At 32.8% G+C, this 19,630-nt stretch overlaps 2 protein-coding genes across 2 annotated transcripts in view; one reads left to right on the top strand and one right to left on the bottom strand.

Annotated features, from left to right (window-relative positions):
* Positions 1 to 2,124: 2,124 nt before the first annotated feature.
* On the top strand, positions 2,125 to 10,600 carry LOC106762161 (casein kinase 1-like protein 1). Its single transcript, XM_014645906.2, has 14 exons — positions 2,125 to 2,550; positions 2,666 to 2,706; positions 3,989 to 4,058; positions 4,185 to 4,333; positions 4,514 to 4,609; positions 4,694 to 4,764; positions 8,265 to 8,326; positions 8,433 to 8,496; positions 8,579 to 8,663; positions 8,743 to 8,869; positions 9,000 to 9,082; positions 9,162 to 9,225; positions 9,476 to 9,618; positions 9,718 to 10,600. The coding sequence occupies exons 1-14, from the start codon at positions 2,475 to 2,477 to the stop codon at positions 9,955 to 9,957; spliced, it is 1,371 nt and encodes a 456-aa protein (XP_014501392.1). The 5' UTR covers positions 2,125 to 2,474; the 3' UTR covers positions 9,958 to 10,600.
* Positions 10,601 to 12,255: 1,655 nt separating this feature from the next.
* LOC106759755 (diacylglycerol O-acyltransferase 1C) overlaps positions 12,256 to 19,630 on the bottom strand; it is a 12,861-nt gene continuing 5,486 nt past the window's right edge. The window contains exons 10-16 of the mRNA XM_014643086.2: positions 16,822 to 16,903; positions 16,693 to 16,713; positions 16,333 to 16,395; positions 15,573 to 15,620; positions 13,132 to 13,194; positions 12,799 to 12,852; positions 12,256 to 12,700 (exon numbers count right to left, since the gene is read on the bottom strand). Of these exons, the coding sequence (XP_014498572.1) occupies positions 12,596 to 12,700; positions 12,799 to 12,852; positions 13,132 to 13,194; positions 15,573 to 15,620; positions 16,333 to 16,395; positions 16,693 to 16,713; positions 16,822 to 16,903 (436 nt within the window). The 3' untranslated portion in view covers positions 12,256 to 12,595. The remainder of the gene's footprint in view (positions 12,701 to 12,798; positions 12,853 to 13,131; positions 13,195 to 15,572; positions 15,621 to 16,332; positions 16,396 to 16,692; positions 16,714 to 16,821; positions 16,904 to 19,630) is intronic.

Here is a 19,630-nt window from a genome sequence, read left to right as displayed (position 1 = left end):
AAATGCTTTCTCAAAATTGTAATTAGATTACTAATGAAAGCCTTTACCTTGTATTTAGATATGGATAATTTTATAATTTCTAAAACATTCAAATACTTTGAATTTGAATTTATCTCATTTCAAATTATTTCTTTTTCAAATATTTGTTTGGATAAGAAAATTTAAATTTAATGAATTTTAATTTTCTCGTCTAATAATATATTTCATTTACCATCAAGTTAAAAATTATATAAATATTAAATAATTATTAAAACTTTTTAAAATATCAATATTGATACTTTTTTACAGTTGATCTTGATTGATGTTTTTTTTTTTTTTGTCAAAGTTCTTAATATTTTTTTTCATTTTATATTCAAAAGTTTGTTGTTAAATTGGATTATCTTTGAGTTAGGAAATACTAAGGATTAGACTAATGTAAGATAGTTCTAAGTTAGGTTCATAACGTCGAATTAAGTATGCTTAAGTGAGAGTTGAGCTAGTTTGACTTGAGCCTAAGTCAAATTGATTTAGGCACAACTTGAGTAAGGTAGGCCTAAGCCTCAATCAGGTTTGGCCTTGATTTAGGTCGAGTTGAGTTGGTCTTAGCCTAAGTCAAGTTTAGTTGGTTTGTGTCAAGATCAAGTTATGTTTATTTGAGCCTAGGTAGCCCGGTAGCCCGGTTGTGGCATCCCAAATTCAATAGAGTCAAAATGGGTCCACATTCATTTAAGTTGCATTCAACCGAGTTGAATTAGGCCCAGGTTAATCCTAGGCTAATCAATACTAACTCCAACCTAGCCCAATCAAGACCAGGTGAGATTGGGTCGAACAAAGTTTTCCTAAGCTTAGGTTGAGTCCAGTCGGTGTGGGGTCTGGTCAAGTCAAATCGAGTTGAGTTAGTACGGATCCAAGTTGAGCTAAGTCAATGCAGGTCCCTGTTGAACTAAGTCAGAGGCGACTCCTACATTCAATCGAGTTGGGCTAAACTCAAATGGATCTTAGTTCAATCAAGACAAAGTCAAGTCAAGTCAAGTTGGTCCTGGTCCAAGTCGAGCTAAGTTGGTTTGGAATTAGGCTTTGTTAAGTTGACCTAAGTTTAAATTGACTCAAATCGACATAAGTCTAAGTTGAGCCAAGTTAGCTTGGGCCCATATTGAGGCAAGTTGGTTTAGACCCAGGTCAAGCTGAGTTGGCTTGAGCTTGGGTCGAGTTGTGTTGATTCGGGTCTAAGTCAAGCCGAGCAGGTAGGATCACGTTTGACTGAGTTGGGTTAGGTCCATGTCAAGTCAAGTTCAATCGTGTCCATCTTTTGTCAGGTTCAGGTCGAGTTGGGTATAGGTGAACCTGATACAAATCGAGTTAGGTTTGGTCAAGTCAAGTTTGATTATGTTGGATTATGACATCAGGTTTAGGTCATATTAAACTAAATTGAGTTAATCTCAAGTGAAGTCTAGCTGAATTTATCTAAACTTAGACCCAAACCCATCTTAAATCAAATTACAAAAGACCAAAATATGAATATATAAAAATATGAAAAATTCTAAAATCTTACTTTTTCAGATAGAAAAATTGAAATTAAGTAATCCAATTACTACAATAAAATCCTGAAATTTTAATTTCTTTCAAAATTCCTTAAAATAAACATATTTGTTGTCACAAAAACTTTAATTTTTTTAAAATAACAATCACCCATTTTAAAGTGTTTTATGGAAACATCTTATTATTAGATAGGATAAGAATTGTATATACTTATTTAAAGAATAATAAAAAATCTCTTACACTTTATAATGAATGATTTGATGGGTCGGAGAAAAAAATATTTAATACGACTTGGACATGCAATAGATATAGAAAAACTTTAGTCTGTTTCACATTGGCTCCAAAAGTTGTTAGTTATTTTCTTCCAATCTTTGTATATAGAATAACTCATGAAGGAGAAATCCCGATAGCCATTACAAAAACAATCTTTGTATATAGAATTTATTATATATAAAAAAAAGTATATATTGGTAGTTGAATTATGTTTGATCTTGAATTGAATTAAGAGAAAAGAAGGTTGATGAAAGTCACGTGAGATGGGGCCCAGTGAGGAGTGACAACTCGGCGAAGGGTTCGCGGTGTGTCTCCGCTCCTATATATTTGCTTTGCTCCTTCAACACACCAAAATAACCGACGGTTACAAGAATGTTCTGCAAAACCATAATGCATAATGCATGAGAGAGAAACACTATTCCTCCATTTTCAAATTCCCCTTTCTCTCTAACCATCATTTTCTTTCACCATTTTTTTTTTTAATTTCTTTTTTTCTTACACCTGCATTTTACTTTGCTATTTCTTCCATTTCTTTATCCGATCGATGAACGCACTTCTTTCGGTTTTGCAACTTTTCGCGTTAAATGTTTTCCTCTTTCGGAATTCGGCGTTCGGATTAGCTTAGGGTTTCAGCGGAAAAAAAAATTTCTCTCTCTCCCTTTTTGTACAGAATTGTTTTTGGAATGGAACCTCGCGTTGGGAATAAGTTTCGGCTTGGTCGTAAGATCGGTAGCGGATCGTTTGGAGAGATCTATTTAGGTTGCTTTAATTTACTTTCTAATTGTTAAATTTTTTATTTATTGTTTATAATTTTATGTGTTGTTGTTGATGATGCTGGACGATCATGGTTTTTTTATTTTATTTTATTTTGCAGGTACTAACATTCAAAATAATGAAGAGGTTGCAGTTAAGCTTGTAAGTGCTTTCAATCAATTGTGTTTTGGATTATATAGGACTTTGAATTTGAGTGATTTTGTATTTAAAATATGAAGGAGAGGACAATTTGTCCCATGAGTTGTGTGAAACTGGTTTCGAAAGGGGGTTTTGTGTGGAATCAGTTTCTGCAAGGGATTGTGAAAATTGGGTTCAGGTTGGATTTTGTCCTCGCGTTCACAATGTCATTGGGCGGTGTGTATGCGCTTCTATGCTGGGTGTGTGTGACGGTCTTCGTTCATTGAGTTTACTGTCCTTTGATTTTTATGGGAGGGGACACGGTGGAGGCTTAAAGGGTTCTCGTGGGAGACCTTTTCTATTGTTAAGTCACCAATCTTCATGGTTTGTGAACGAGAATTTTTCTGTTATGCAGTAGACTGGAAATGATCAGAGTAATAATATGTCTGCTCCTTGTTCAAAAGTAGAATTTTAAAATGGCAGGTTTATACTGGTTGTTATAACATTTCATAGGAATGAATATACTTATGACTGGTGCACTGTTCTTAACATGTTTACTGTAAAAAACAAGTGTATATATCCTTTCAAATAATTGGATTTTTTTTTTTAATTATTGACTGGCTAAGATTATATATTATTATTATCATAGAGAAAATTTCCCTTTATTAGTCTTTAAAATGATTATGCTTATGCATGTGATGTAAGTGCTTATTATAGCAAAATGCATATGAATTGAATTGCTTGAAATATTTAGGGTAGAGGGTGGATTGGTCGGCTTGAAATGTTGCTTATGTACTGCTATTAAATGCCTGGAAATTCTGTATGTAATGGTCATTAGGAAATAATTTTCTCTTAGCAGAGATAAAGTGTAAAGATATTTATAAATGGTCCCGTTTTCTGAATGTTGTAGATATATAACCATAATCCTATATAAATTCAGCTTTTTATATATATTTAGAAAGCTTTTACTGTTTTACTTCCATTGTTATTTTTGTACTCTGTGTATACTGTGTTAATCAGTTCAATGTTTAGGCGCAAATTACAATTCTTAGTCTTTGAAGGAGAATACTTAAGAATTGAAAAGGTACAAATGGTATTTGAGCTGCAAATTTGGAACTCTTGCAAGCTGTTGAACTTACTGTTATATAACTTCACTCCTGATATGTTCTCTACATGAATTGTTTTGGTCATTTTGGACTCTGTTTTTCTTTGGTAATTCTAGTTTTTGGATTGCTCGGCTTATTATCTTTTTTCTCTTACCCCCTCACATGTTCCCGTTCTTTGCCTGTCTGCTCTTTTTAATTAGGAAAATGTCAAGACAAAGCATCCTCAGTTGCTATATGAATCCAAGTTGTACAGAGTTCTCCAGGGAGGAAGTAATGTTTCTTCTCAAAATAACTATTTGTCTCTTTCTTATATGCATATTTTTTCCACAAGCCCTGATAAGTTTGTGATCTATTTATAATTTATAAATGATTCTAACACAAATTTGGCATGGGCAGCTGGAATTCCTGATATTAGATGGTTTGGAGTTGAGGGAGATTACAATGTTCTAGTGATGGATCTTCTTGGACCTAGTCTTGAAGATCTATTTAACTTTTGCAGTAGAAAGCTCTCGCTAAAGACCGTTCTCATGCTTTCTGATCAAATGGTGGGTCTTCCCCCTTAATCTGAATGAAGGAGATAAAATTCTGATAAACTATTTCATTCAAATGACTATTAATTAGTGACTTATTTTGGTCCCGAGTCCTTTTTATGCGACTGATTAGGGCTAACTATTTGGCTAACTAGTAAAATATTAGTAACTCTTTGTATTTTTGTTTTTGTTTAGATCAACCGTGTTGAGTTTGTTCATTGTAAATCTTTTCTACATCGGGATATCAAACCAGATAATTTTCTTATGGGATTGGGAAGGCGGGCAAACCAGGTGTGTGATCTTGTTTACATTTGAGCTTTTGATATATTGTATGTTCATAAATTAGGTATGTAATCCATTTTGATCTACATGTAGGTTTACTGTATTGATTTTGGTTTGGCCAAAAAATATAGGGATAGTTCAACCCATCAACACATTCCATACAGGTACACAGATTCATTTACTCAACTAGGTTATTCCAGTTGTTACACCTTGTTGCCTAGTGGAATTAATGACTTAATTATGGCTTTGTAATTTTTCATGTTTGGGGTTGTTGTTGTCCTAACTTCTCATGTCATATTATTGTTCATCCTCAGAATTACAAATCTGCGTTATCAATCATTTGGCAGAAAAAGTTGAAAACCTAATAATTTTCTTGTTGACTAATATACTTTTAGATGTTCTCACATCGAATGTCTTTTACATGGTATGATGCTGCTTTGAAATGGCAATCTGTTTATATACCATACCCCTTATGGATTTGTATCTTCTAGCAGCTGAAAAACATGGAATTGGAGGCTAACAGTGGCAATGAATAAGATTTTGATGGAAACTTGAAAGAAACTCGTATCTTTTTAAGTTTAAATAAGTTTCTTAATTCTATATGGATTTGATTTATGTTTAATTTAAATAATTCCTTATTTTGAATTTGAATTGTTTTTAATTTAAATAATTCCTTGTTTTGACTTTGGTTTTAAATTAGATTAGTATCTGAAATCGAATAATATTTTTGGTGATTTATGTGGTGTTTAAAGGAAAATAATCGAAGAGAGGACAGGGAATAAGGTAAGTTTATTTGAGATAAAAACTGATTAGTTTTAAAATCAACTTTCTGAAAGATTTCTGTCTTCGGTCATGTTTTGACATAAAAAACTAATACAAGAACACCCCATTGCAAAATTTGCGTGACTATCAAGACACTCTAATCATGTGAAGTGATGGCAGATGCAATTCATAGAATTTTAGTTCATTCGTGATTCACAAATATGATGCAATTATCAGCTACAATCTGTATATTGAGGAGGCAAATTTTCTGAATGTGCCTGAATGTTTTATCCACTTAGCTCATGCTTTTTTTCATAATAAGAGTGGTTGCAAAGATAATAAGTACAAGTACTGTTTTCAAGAGAACAATTAAACCATGATAACTACCTAAGCTGTGTTTGAACTAAGCTAAACTATATGGAAGGGTAATAAGCATTAAACACTCCTATTTCTAACATTCCCCCTCAAGCTGGAGAATAAATGTTATCCATTCTTAGTTTGTGTATTATTCTTTCAAAATTTTTATTGCACAGTTCTTTAGTGAGAATTGTGGAAGTGCATATATAGTTCAATTAAACGACTATCCAGCGTTTTCCTGAAAAATGCCTATCCACGTCAACGTGTTTTGTTTGATAATGTTGAACTAGCTTGATTATGGGATATGCTGGTTGTTGACACGATATATCAGTAGCGCTTAATATGCCCATTTCATTTAATCTTCAAGTCTTGTAAGGTACTTCAGCCAAAGCTACTCACATATACCTTGTTTCATAGTTCAGAATTCAGCCTCAGTACTTGATTGAGCTAGAACGTTCTTTTCTTTTAACCCTTCAATTTACTAAGTTTCCTCTAAGAAATGTGTAATATCCAGTAGTGGATCTCCTATCAATTATTGATCCTTCATAGTCGGCACCAATGTAGGCTCCATGTATTGTATTCCCATTTCTTTATGAAAAGTTCCTCTTCCTGATTATTGCAGAAATTCTTGTTTGTGGACTTATCTTGAACAATTGGCTGATCAAATTGACAGTGAATGCAGAAATTGGCTTTGTGTGGGACTAGTAAAATAATTTTCTAACCAGGGTTTGATATATCTCATGAACTGGTACACTGCCATCTATACTACCCAATTTAAGGTTCAAATCCATACTTATCGATTTATCAGATGCCAAACCTGTCTCCTGAAGCTAATAAGGTTGCACTTTATGAAGCACAAACATGGTTTGGACATGACGCTTCCAGAAGTTAGAACTGGATCAGACGTGGATCAGAAGTTGGAACCAGCCTACCAGAGATGTCTGACATGGACATGGGCCCTCTCTGATGCAACAGAGATGAACTTTGATTCAATCATGGAGATGATTTTTTATTCCAGTACAAAGACAGTTCTTAGTTCTTACCTAGTGTAAACAGACATTCCCAAGGAAGGTAAGATGCCAAATAGTTTGGGCGAGAAATTATGTGGAAGAAGACCGAGGAGAGCTCCATTTGGAAAGGAGCAGTGGAAGAGGAAAAGGAAAAGGAAAAAGAGGGAATAGAACAACCTAACTTTTAATTTCAACATTAATATATTTGGTAAATAGCTTTCCATTTGTCCAATGGAAGAATTAATAGATATCCTTGCCAGTCTAAGAAAAGGATCTTTAAATTCTTCTATTTTATTTTGTATAACAAGATGTGGGTCTTAAAAGATGTTTTTATATTTTATTATAATGTCTTGTTAATATTTAATGTATATGAGTGTGTTTTGTGTTGGTGTCCCGCATTTTTTTTCACGTGTCCTTGTGACTGTCTCGTTTCCAAATTTCTGCTACATTGGGCCGCTTCAAGGCCTATAAAATAGTTTAGTCTCCCAATAGTTTTTATCTTCAACTCCTTTGCTAGATGTTAACTGAAATTTTGTTCCTTCCAAACATTACCAATAACAATAATATCATCAACATACAGTACAAGACAATCGCTTCCCTATGCAAGTATTTGACGAAAAAATTGTGATCCTGTTGGCATGCTTGTATCCCAAGGTTGTCATGGCCTTTGTAAATCTCCCAAACCATGCCTTGGGGTTTAACCCCTATAAAGCTTTTCAACTGCAAACAGAATTGGCAGGATGTTGTATGGTTTGAGTACTTCTCCTCTTGTATAAGTCAGGAGTTCTTTTGAAACCGGAATATAGGTTTTCCTAGGTTTACACATTGGTGTGGTTTGCCTCCCATGTTTATTTGTATTTGCTTTCTTTTTTTTTTATGCATTTCCTCTTCGAAGAATATGATTTGTGTGCTATAAGATGCCACCTCGTTGGGATCTTATAGTCTCATTATGATGCTTTCTTGAGTGAAACCTTTATTATAAAAATATATTTGGTGAAAGTTTTCTGAGAAGATTCATATTCAACACCTGAAAGGACTCGCCTCTGAATGTGTTAATTTTAAGCTGAAGATGATCCAAATCCGTTTATTTAATAGTGTAGTCACTTAATTTTTCAAAATTTCTAACGGATTCATTTATTGTACTTTTCTGAAACTATCTATATTCCTTTGGATGCAGAATCTGCTTAGCTTCCAAAACTGGATTATATATGATTAGTGCTCTTCTTCCTGCATCATTTATAATTTGTAGACAACTTTTTTGTTTTACTCCAAAGCCATTGTTTAGTTTTCTATTCAGAAGTCATGTAATTTACCTGACTGGTTGGTGACGATAAGTGTATTAAATTTAATTATGTGTAGAATACTTTCTTTGTGATTTCTTGGATAAGGTTGAGGTTCTTGTTGACCATGTAATAATGTTATGTTAATGTCAGCTTGGTTTTATATCAATGTATCCTGCCCATTCTTGTTAGTGTTCTTTTAATATAATTTACTATGTACTTGTAACAATTATTGTATTTGATCATTAACTGCAGAGAAAATAAGAATTTAACTGGGACTGCTAGATATGCAAGTATGAATACCCACCTTGGCATTGGTATGTATGTTTGTATGATTCTTGCCTGGCATTTGATTAATATGTGCCGAAGTAGTGTTGTCTAACATTCATGTTGCTTGGTACTACTTTTATGATCAATACACAGAGCAGAGTCGAAGAGATGATTTGGAGTCTCTTGGTTATGTCTTGATGTATTTCCTGAGGGGAAGGTGATTATTGGCGTGTACCTTGCATTGCTTTCTTCAAGTACAGAGTTGAATGCCTTTGACTTGATATTCATTTTATATGTAGTCTCCCTTGGCAAGGACTTAAAGCGGGAACCAAGAAACAGAAATACGAGAGAATCAGTGAAAAAAAGGTTTCTACCTCTATTGAGGTTGGTACTGTTATTATTGGCCTCCTTGAATCCATATTTTGCACTATTCTTGAATTATAATGATAACTGATTACTGCAGGCATTGTGTCGAGGTTATCCAACAGAGTTTGCATCATACTTCCATTACTGCCGCTCATTAAGGTTTGATGATAGGCCAGATTATGCTTACCTCAAGAGAATATTTCGTGACCTGTTTATTCGTGAAGGTGTGAACATAATGTCATTTAGAGTGCATCCTTTTGTCTCTACCCTTGAGTTTATTGTGCATACACATGATTTTGATTTCAATCTATGAAAGACCATGTATATATGCTCATTACATTGGCATATGGACAGGATTCCAGTTTGATTATGTGTTTGATTGGACAATTTTGAAGTATCAGCAATCACAGCTAGCCGCACCTCCTGCACGTGCTGTTGTGAGTGTTTCTTTATTCTTGATCTTTCACTTCAGCAACGGATATAGAATTCTGAGAATGCAAGATGCTTGCGTTTTAGGGTCCTGCTGCTGGAACTAGTTCTGCAATGCCACCAGCTGTGACTAATGCTGATAGACAAACAGGTAAATCATTGTTATCTGTATGTTTCTTTATTCTTGATCCGAATTTTTCTCAATTTTTAAATTTAAATGTAATTTAATTAATTCATTCTTAAAAGATTAATTACATTTTGTTGCATTGCATTTGTTGTTGCCACTCTAATGCTGTCCTTTTTTTTTCAGCAACTTGCTAATGTAGGTTCACTAATAGCTTTTTTGTTTTGTTCCTAATAGTTTAGCTCTTGAACGTTCTGTTCTTAACCCTTTTTCACAGGAGAGGAAGACGGACGACCCCCTGGTCTGATTTCAGGGGATTCCACAAGGAGAAGAATGTCAAGCACCATCTCAAACACTGTAAATATTTCAAGACAGAAAAATCCTGTCACCGTGGATGCTGCTCTTAATAAGGAAGCTATGGTAAGTTGTTTAGAGTGCTTAGTTTCCTTTGGGTTCTTTCTAAAAAACAAATATTAACTCACTGATTACAAGTGTGACGAGTGCTGTTAAACCATGCAGTTATCAAAGCCCAATGTCTTGGGTCAGTCAAGTGGATCAAGGCGAGCGGCTGTTTCCAGTAGCCGAGATGCATTTGCTGGTAGTGATTTGGATTCTCGTACTCGTACTACTGAGGTTAACCCTGGAATGCGCAAAATAACATCTGGGAGAAATGCATCTTCTCATGTCAAGAACTATGAAAGTGCTGTCAAGGGCATTGAAGGTTTGCAATTGGAAAATGACAAGAGGGCACATTATTAACTCCTTACCCTTTCATGTTGTAAATATATATTTGAGTTGAGGAACACTGCAATGCAATAGTTGCATACGTTACTAAGGTGAGCTGTGAAGGGATAACTCAGAAATCTGGGGCTGTGTTGTTTAACCCTTGTGCTCATACTCTGATTAAGTGGGGAAGCTCTGGTTTGCATGGGCACTTGTCTTCTGGTAAGAACCCTAAATTTTGTAATATTTTCTTGAGTTATTGTTTTACCAGATGCTTATAGTGTCATGTGGACCACATTGTTCAAAAATATCAAATACCACAAAAAATCTACTCATGTTTTGGTGAAACTGAAGTTTCCAAGACGTGTCTGGATCTCACTGCGGGCGTTGTCAGAAGTATTTTAGGTTCTTGAAAGGGTAATTCTTATCAGCTTGAATCATATTTTTTTCTCATGTTTCCCGTAATTGTTATCTCTGAATAACATTTACATCATTTTTATTTCAAATATTTTAGAAGGATTTATTTAAATTGGAGTATGGTGCTTCACATATGCATAGGGGATAATCGTTCTTTCTCAGATGTGTCTGATTAAGAACTCGTTGTACAAAATTGTTTGAAAAATATGACTTTCACCTATTTGAAGGTTTCATTTAGTCTTAAATATCATAAGTTTTTATATTTTGGTTGTTTGATTTTTACGGTTAATGGATGATGGGAGTGTTATTTTTATGTTGTTTTTACTGGTTAACTTTTTTTTAAGGTACAATGATATTTTGATATCTAATATTTTTATATACCCATTCGTTCACCTTTACTATTTTTCATACTCTTTTTATTTATAAATACAAAATTTCATGTTTTTACGATTATTTTATTCTGGATTATTACATAGTTATCTTTTTTCATTTTTTAAGAATGACAAGTTAAAAAATATTAGAAAGAGAAAACTTAGTTGATTGTTGGGCTGAAGTAAAATAATTACTACATTAAAATTAAACAATTAAGTGACATAATAATTAAATGAAAATAAAAGCAAGATTTTATAATGGATATTTAATTAGAAGTACTTAATTTGTAAAAGTTTATAACTTAATTAAAATCTTATTTTAAATAAATTTTTATTATTACTAATTATAATTTTTATTATTAATAATTATAATTTTTATTATTCAACTGATAATTACAATAGTGATAATGATGATAAAAAAGTATTTTTGTCTTAAGCTATTTTTATTTCACACAAATGAATAACTATATATAACTTTTTTAAAATTTTTTCTATTTAATGTGTGTAACTGGTTTTTTTATTTGCCTGACTTTATTCGAAATTCAATTTAGTAATTTTACTTTGAATATTTTATATTAAAATATATATTACGTTTAATATTATAATTATATAGTTTTGAATTATGGTTATTGACTTATTTGGGTTAACAATTTCATCGCTAAAGAAAGAAGCACAATTCATATTTTTATCACTTTTAATTATGATATGAAAAATAGTAATCGATAGTGCCTTTTCATTCTTACCAGATTTAAAAATAATGCAAAAATAATTTTGTTCATAATAGAATAAATGTTTTGTTAGTATATATTATAAAACGATAAATATGTGCATATATAATATAAATAAACATTGTAAGCATATATTTTTAAAATAAATAAATAAGCATTTATAGAAGTAATATAGTGATAGTTATTGATAACATGTATAAAGAAATTGTAGAAATGGTTATTTGTAGGTAATAGTAAACACATTATAGGAAATAACATTTAAAGATAATCCAATGGTCTAAGTTTACATTTTTTTTATTATCTTAGTATTCTTATTTCAATATTAAATTAATTATAATTGATAATAAAGATTAACAAGACCAAAAACAGTAAAACCAGTCCTTGATGTTATGTTGTAAAAGAGATTAAACTTATTAGTTCAACAGAAAAGAAATGGTAAACTGGTACGCTGTCTCATCCAATTAATTTAATTTTAGAATCCGCAACTAAGTTAATTTAAAAATTGGCGAACCTACCGAACAAATTGACGAACAATTATTTAAATATGAATTGAATCAATAAAAATTGGAATTTTTAATTGGATATTTTAAGCCTTCTTTTCATCATTAACCTTTTTAATCCATGGCAATGACAGATTAAGTGATGATACCAATGAAACTACCTATCTTAAATGATAATATTTTAAAATTTCTTATCATAGTTTGAGGTTTAAATTAATATTAAATAAATTGATTTCGTAGTTAGATAAGTGCACAATTTACAAAATTTGTTTGTCTCTCATTCTCATCTAAGTTAGAATATAAGTGCACATACAATACTGAATGATATCCGTCATCATTTATTGGTTGAATTCCAGAAACAATATACAGTTAAACCAACTTTGGCATTTACAGCTATCCCTAAACTAACTATCACAAACTACTGAGTTTTACTTTATCGGTTAGCGATTGACATTTTCAAAAATTTCTAGCATACTGATAATAGCGCAAATTAGTACATAGATCAAGAGGAGTCGACCTTCAAAGACTCAAAAATGAGATGGAATCACTGTCAAAACAGATGATGATCCCCGTACAAAAACAAAAAGGCAACTACTATCAACATTCATTTTACTTTGAAAATGCAAAAGCACATTTACACCACCATGGTAATGCTACCTTAGTCAACTTCTCCTTTTCTATTCATCAAGTCATGGTAGTATAATAGTACGCTCATAGGTTGACCAAGAATACAAAATATGAACCAAAAGATCATATTTCCAACCTGGCATGAAACAACAAATAAATTCACTTGAAGATTATAATTTATGAGATAACTCATTAACAGGCCAAATTTCTTAATAAAACACTTTAGAGTCATACCATTGAGTTCCTGTACTTGTTTTGCAGGTAATTAGTGATCCAGACCAATGGAACCTAGAAAGGGAGGGAAAGATATTTGCCATTATATGAAAAGAAATAAATTCTCACTCCAACCAGAACAAAATGACAACACAAATTTGTCTAGAGAACATTGTCTTGTGTTTGGCCATAGAACAGGAATTAAACTCTCACCACCTTTTCATTTCTTATGGGGCAAGGTTTGTGGTTGTGGGGGTTGGGAGGTCGAGTTCGTACTAAAATTTGTCCAAATTTTATGCTTAATAACTGAATCTCAATAGTAGCCAACTTCTATTGAAAAACAGTAGAATATACCTGAAACATAATTCCTATAAATGCCCACAACTTGAACACGTGGCAAGGAACGGCAATGCATAACTGCACTCAAATGAGAAATTATGAGCAAATTGCTAAAGGAAGAAAAATGAAAGGCAGTACTGTATATGATTCAACTCAACTGGAGAAAACAATGCCAGTAATCAGTATATGACTATGCTTGTAGAACAAGAATAGACAATAGTCTACTGGATGTCTGACCGCCACACAGTGAGGGCATCTAAAATAAATCGCTCCAGATGAGTTGCTATATACCAAATATTTTACTCCATTCCAATTCTATTGCATGTGTTTGAATTGCTTTACAAGAAACTCATGGTAATATCAGGTAAAATAATATGTCTAGCACACAAACTTTGATCTCAACCAAACCAATGATATTCCAGTTGAGATCAAGCCAACTAGAGAACATAAAGAGAAGAAACATGGATTCGAGAGAGAAATAAGTATGAGAAATTTAAGATTCTTACCTTTTATGACAAATTTGAAATTTGAAATTACGTGATTCTTAGTAATCAAACTACTCTAAAAGAATTTAAACTTTTAATTTCTTCTAAAATAACTTATCCAAATACCAAATACAATCTTTTATCATCAAACATTTTCAAAGTTTCTCTAGAAAATGATCCATCTACACACATAAAAGTATTATTAAGGATCAATTTTACTGAAATATCCTTATTCTTTTTTCTTAATTTCTATAATGCATGGCTCTCTGTCTTACTCTTAGTTTCTATAAATGCATTATTAAGTATTCCAATGAGTTTTAATACTCATATAAACATTGAAACGTCAATCAATATACTTATTTTTTGGATGAAAATCAACTGCAAGTGAAGGATAATATTTCACTTTTCCTATAATTCCATATCATCTTTCTTACTTTAAATAACTCAATTTTTTTGGTCAAACCAACTAGAAATTCACCAACATGGTGTTTTTGATGGAGGAATGGAGTGGAAGAGTTTTCCCAAACTTTTATTGTTTGGTTCAATTTTTTGGAGGGGAATTGAGGAGAGAAAAATCTCTCCAAGTCCCAACTTTACTCTCCTCCAATATTAGGAGGATTTGGAAGGGAAATAATTGGATCTAAAACACTTTAAGTATAATGACTATAATATTTTTACTAATGATTTGAAGCTTAAAATCATAAAGGTACCAAGTAAATTTAATTTTTAAAATCTTCCCCTTTATTAAACGCTTCCCTTTCTCTCCAAAACAAACATATTGTCTTATCAAAATCCCTCCTTAAAAAATAATAATGCATATTGAAATTAATAATAGCTTTCATAAAACATGAAAATTAAAATATGAATGATACCAATACAGTAGAGTATTATTTTTATTATTATAGCAGAAAATATGATGTATTTTTCTGACTTGGGAAAAAAATACAAAAAGGGTATAAATAGAATACAAGGGAATAAATTTGAACACTAATCTATCCCTGAAAATCAGGGAAATAATTCTCCCTATACCTAAATAACCGAAATAAGGAAATAAAAAACTCATCTTATTTACATTAAATCCTATAATGGACTGTACAAATTAGAATTGAATGATTCTTATTGATATGTGCCGATCTCAAACAAATTCTGATTGATATGCGTTGATCTCCAATAATTATCAAGTTGAAAACTTCCCCCAGTATGTTTCACACAAAGTCTTATGTGTTGGATATGGTCAGAAAAACTAAATTATGATGATGAAAAAAAAACAATTTAATTCCAAATTCTCCCAATATGGGAGGAAAAAATTGATTAAGATTCTAAATTATGGCAATCATACAAGTTTAGGATTTGCATAATTGTGGTAATTGGGAATTACTCACTATAATTGATACCCACGATATATAATAAAACACTTTGGGGGAACGCATTGACACAGATTCAGTCATGTCTCTTGCTATCTCTTCTTCTCAAACATGTTCGAACCATTTGGAGATGTAAGTTCTAAGGTCCAAACATACAATATTTTTTAACTGGATACATAATAAAGTGTGACCCACATGTGCTACACGAGTGTCAAGGAGGTGTCAATGTCAAGAACACGTCGTCTAACAGAAGCTTGGGTATGCTTCACGACTCAAACTATTCCCCTATAATCATGTTTGCCATTTTCTTACGATGCTTGACTTTCACCCTTAAAAATGGGTTTGCAATCCAAAATAAAAGGTTGAATAGATGTAAAACATTGATGCTTATGTAAACAGTGACAATACCATTTTTAATATACCATAACTTTTCCGTAGAGGCATCTAACCATAATTTTTTCACTTCAAACTAAACTTTATTAAAATATATTTTGCAAAATTAAGATTTAAATTAAACCTTATTATCATTCGCTTAACCACACTTTATAGCAAAGTACCAGAAGGGAGAGATGACAATTAGGGATAGAAAGAGAGATGAACCACACACCTCATGAAAAACAGCAGAAACCAGGAAGGCAATTAATGAAGCACCACCCTGTACAGGACAAAAATCACAATCTCTCATAAACAAATAGAACTACGAAATGCAAGATGAAGGTAAAGACCCAAAAGAAGAAGATTATAGAATATGAGAAAAATAAAGTGAGCTCATTTGCTATTCTTATTTATTCATGTCAATATGCATACAACTAAATATGCCAAAGTCAATATCTGAAGTAACAAAACGAAAAAAGACAACTAAGTCCATGTTTGGATTAAAGATGGGAAAGTTCCAAATACTGTTACTTCAAAAGCAACGAATCTTTCCTTCTCAATTCATGCATTGGAGTGCACAAAAATAATTCCGTAATTTTAAATCAAACATATACCAAGTCTGCAATATGGAATGAACAATTGGAACAAGCACAAAAGATGAAATAAGGTCTGATGTTAGGAAAATCTTAGCAAACATAAACTTCCAGAAAATAGTAATTTTGGTTAATTAGTTTAATAAGCAAAGGAAAATTCCACTATCTTTATGAAAAAAAAAAAGCATTTTCCAAGAGCTCGTTCTTACTCCCGACATAACAATAGCGAATGAAAATTTAAGTGTTTACGTTAATTAAGTAGCAGAATTGAAAACTATTTTTTACATAAATATCCTAAAACAGAAATTTTTAAAGACACTTTTCATTTTGTGCCTAAATTTTGCCTAAAAATGACAGTTTAGGGTCCACTCAGCAAGATGACAGGAAACTTCATTTTACCTTGGGTATACCATTCCTTATGCACGGAAAATATATGTGGCGAACCATCCATTTGTGCACAGGCTGAATTACAAAAAAATCTATTTAGTTGAATAGTAATGGTTTAGAACAGCAAATGAAATTTATAAACAAATGCTGATTGTTCTCACATGGTTTCAAAACCAAATAGTCAGCAAATGATTAAGACAGAATACATGGAGAACAAAAGTGCAAGTTATCTTTCTTCCTAAGTTTTTATGTTGTTAAAATAGCATTACAATAGTGAAATAAAAATAAGATATATATTCATAGACATGAATTTCATGTGAAAACTGCACAAGCATGTCATTTCACACAGGCAGTTATGAAAAGGAAACATACCATATTCCACATCCTCCAATACTGATGACCGCAGCAGCAGAAAGGCATACAACAAAAACAAGTCATAAATTCTCTTCAAGAAAGTATGATTAACTAAACAGTCCAAAAACATCCCAGAACTGAGCCTACCTCTTCAACAGTTCTTGCATTCCACCAATCTTTATAGAACTCACGATCACCAAATCGGAAAAGCTCTGCAAGTATATTTAACCTACATTGCAGCATTACTTCTTAAGACTACAAATATTACTCGGTTTTTAAAAAATTTATATCAATAAAGGAATATTTTTAAATTAACATTTTTCATATGCTACTTCTAACTACTCCAAATAAGACACATTGATCATAACTTTAAGGTAGGCACATGAACACAAGAACACATATAAATTATTTTCCAAAAAAACAGTATTGTCAATGAGAAGGGCAAAAAACATTACAAGTGCAAAGAATGATAAGATATATTGCACCAAAAGTATGCAAACTCAATAATAAAGTAAAGCTATGCAATTTCTTAATGTTCAAATAAGTGTCTCGTAATATTTTCAGGTACCTTCATCAAGTCACTTACTTTTATAGAAGTGATCAAGAAACTCCGAGCTTTCAAGATAAAACATATTGCTTCTTCCAGGAGAAGGTTATATGTCCATGGAAATGCATCTCTACTGGCGTTCTATCTAATGTGCAAAAGTCTACAAAATCTTTTGCCCAAGTTCTACCTAATATTGCTATTTGTCCTTCTTCATTGCAATTGCCAATGCGATCCAGGAAAGGTGATTCCATTGCAAACACTGTACCAGAAAATGAGTATCGGGAAGGCCTTGCCAATTGAAAGTTACATCTTCACGGGTTTGAGAATGAAGCTAGAGGTGCTTCAGGCCAAGATCAAGAATTGTCTCATGATTTTATTGGGTAACAGGTTCTGTGAACTTGTCTTTACTAGTCAGGATGATTTGAGAGCTATTCTTGCCGCTGGGTCTTGGAATTTGCAACCAGAAATCTTGAGGATGCCTTTATGGATTTAACCCTAGAGCATAAAAATATTTGTTCCCAAATCTGAATTAGAGTGTATGACCTCCCTCAAGAATATTGGAGGCCTAAAATCCTTTTTTCTCTAGCAAGTGGTGTTGGAGTGCCTATTTCTCTAGATTCAGAAACTATTACAAGTTGTTTTGGCCATTTTGCTAGAACTTTTGGTGGATATTGATTTACTAGAGCAACTTCCGGAGCAACTGTTGGTAGAAAGGGAAGACTATGGTTTTTTTGCCTCTATCATGTTTAAGAGATTGCCAGAATTCTGTCATTCTTGCCACATTACCATTCCCGAAAAGTTTGAAATGGTTCTGATAAAACAGGTATGCATGCTGCCAATTTAGGTATTTATCAGGGCAAGTGCATGTCTCCAATGGATAATGAGTGTGTGTTGAATATAGTGTAGAACTAGGTATAGGGTTAATCTTCCTTGTATAGAAAATACACACAAGTAATGTATTTATAATAAAGAGAATGTGGACTAAGCCCAAATACAAATGAATATGTAAAAATAACATAGTTAACATAGGGACATGTTTCTCTAATTAACATAAAATGCAATATATCTAACAATGAGAAACATATTAATAAAGATGGTTTGGATAAGTTTCCAGCAGAGTAAGCAGTATAGTTGTTCTGATAACACTGGTATGCATGTGTACAAGGTGTTGTTCAAGCACAGGATCATAGCCTTGCCATTTCAGATCATGAAAACATTGTTGGTCAGCCACAAGAACATAGAGACCAGAGGAATATTGCTTATCAGGAAATGGCTTATAGCTTTGCGATTCTGGAACAGGACAACATAGATGCACAAGAGCAATCTGATGTGCTATCTAATTGTAGTAATTTGCCAACTCTAATGGATATTAAAGAGGATATAAGCAAGGATGCGTTTCTTTATGCTGAAGCAAAATTTATAGATGGATTAAACATCAAGAGAGTCTGCTTTTAGCAGTCATGCTTGTCCTCTTGTTTTCTTCTAAAAATATTCATTGAAACCTTTTTTTCTAGAGTTCATATGAAAGATGAGGATTCACTTTCTGACATCATGATTAGATAGAAGATTGTAGAATTGAAGAGGAGTACTTGGCACAACAAAGTGACGAATTCTATGTATTCCTTAATCATTGGTTCATTGGACTGTTCTCAAATTGAATGACAGAAAGTCACTAAAGCAGATGAAGTGGTGGTGACAGACGAGAGGTGGAGAAGAAGCCATTAGAGATCAATAGCTCTGGATATCATATAGAAGTGAAACTAAACAATAAACTAAGAAAAATCTTGATTTCATTAATTAGATTTGTTAGAATTAGTATTAAACTTTGTAACACATCACTTTACACCAAATCAAGATACTCTTATATTGAGAATTCCTTTTCTCTCCCTCTTTGTCTACCTAAACCCTACACTTTCAAAGTTTACATGTGCCAGAGAAAATTGCTTGAAATGAAAATGAAAACAGGTAGTTCCACAATAAAGAGAGGTCTCTGTTGGAGTGCAAACAAAGTCCCACATTGAGTGAAAGAAGGACTGGTCAAGGGTTTATATACACATAGATATCTCCAATGGTAAGAGGCCTTTTGGAGTGGTACCAAAAGCAAAGCCGTGAGGGCTTGGCCCAAAGTGGATAATATCTTACCATGTGTGGAGATCTATGTGTGTGTCGAACCTCCCCCCAATATTGGTATCAGAGCCCATGGTTCGGGTCTGGTGACCGGGCTCAGACGAGTACGTCCCCCTATGATCAGGCAAGCCAGGCAGGAGGCCAGTGGCGCCAGAGGAATCATGAGAGGTGGGAAGGTGACCATAGTCCTTTGTTTGAGGGAGGATGTTGGAGTGCAAACAAAGTCCCACATTGAGTGAAAGAAGGGTTTATATACACATAGATATCTCCAATGGTAAGACT

Source organism: Vigna radiata, chromosome 5 (genome assembly GCF_000741045.1).
Source record: "Vigna radiata var. radiata cultivar VC1973A chromosome 5, Vradiata_ver6, whole genome shotgun sequence".
Lineage (NCBI taxonomy): Eukaryota > Viridiplantae > Streptophyta > Magnoliopsida > Fabales > Fabaceae > Vigna > Vigna radiata.
This window is presented reverse-complemented; position numbering and strand designations above follow the sequence as displayed.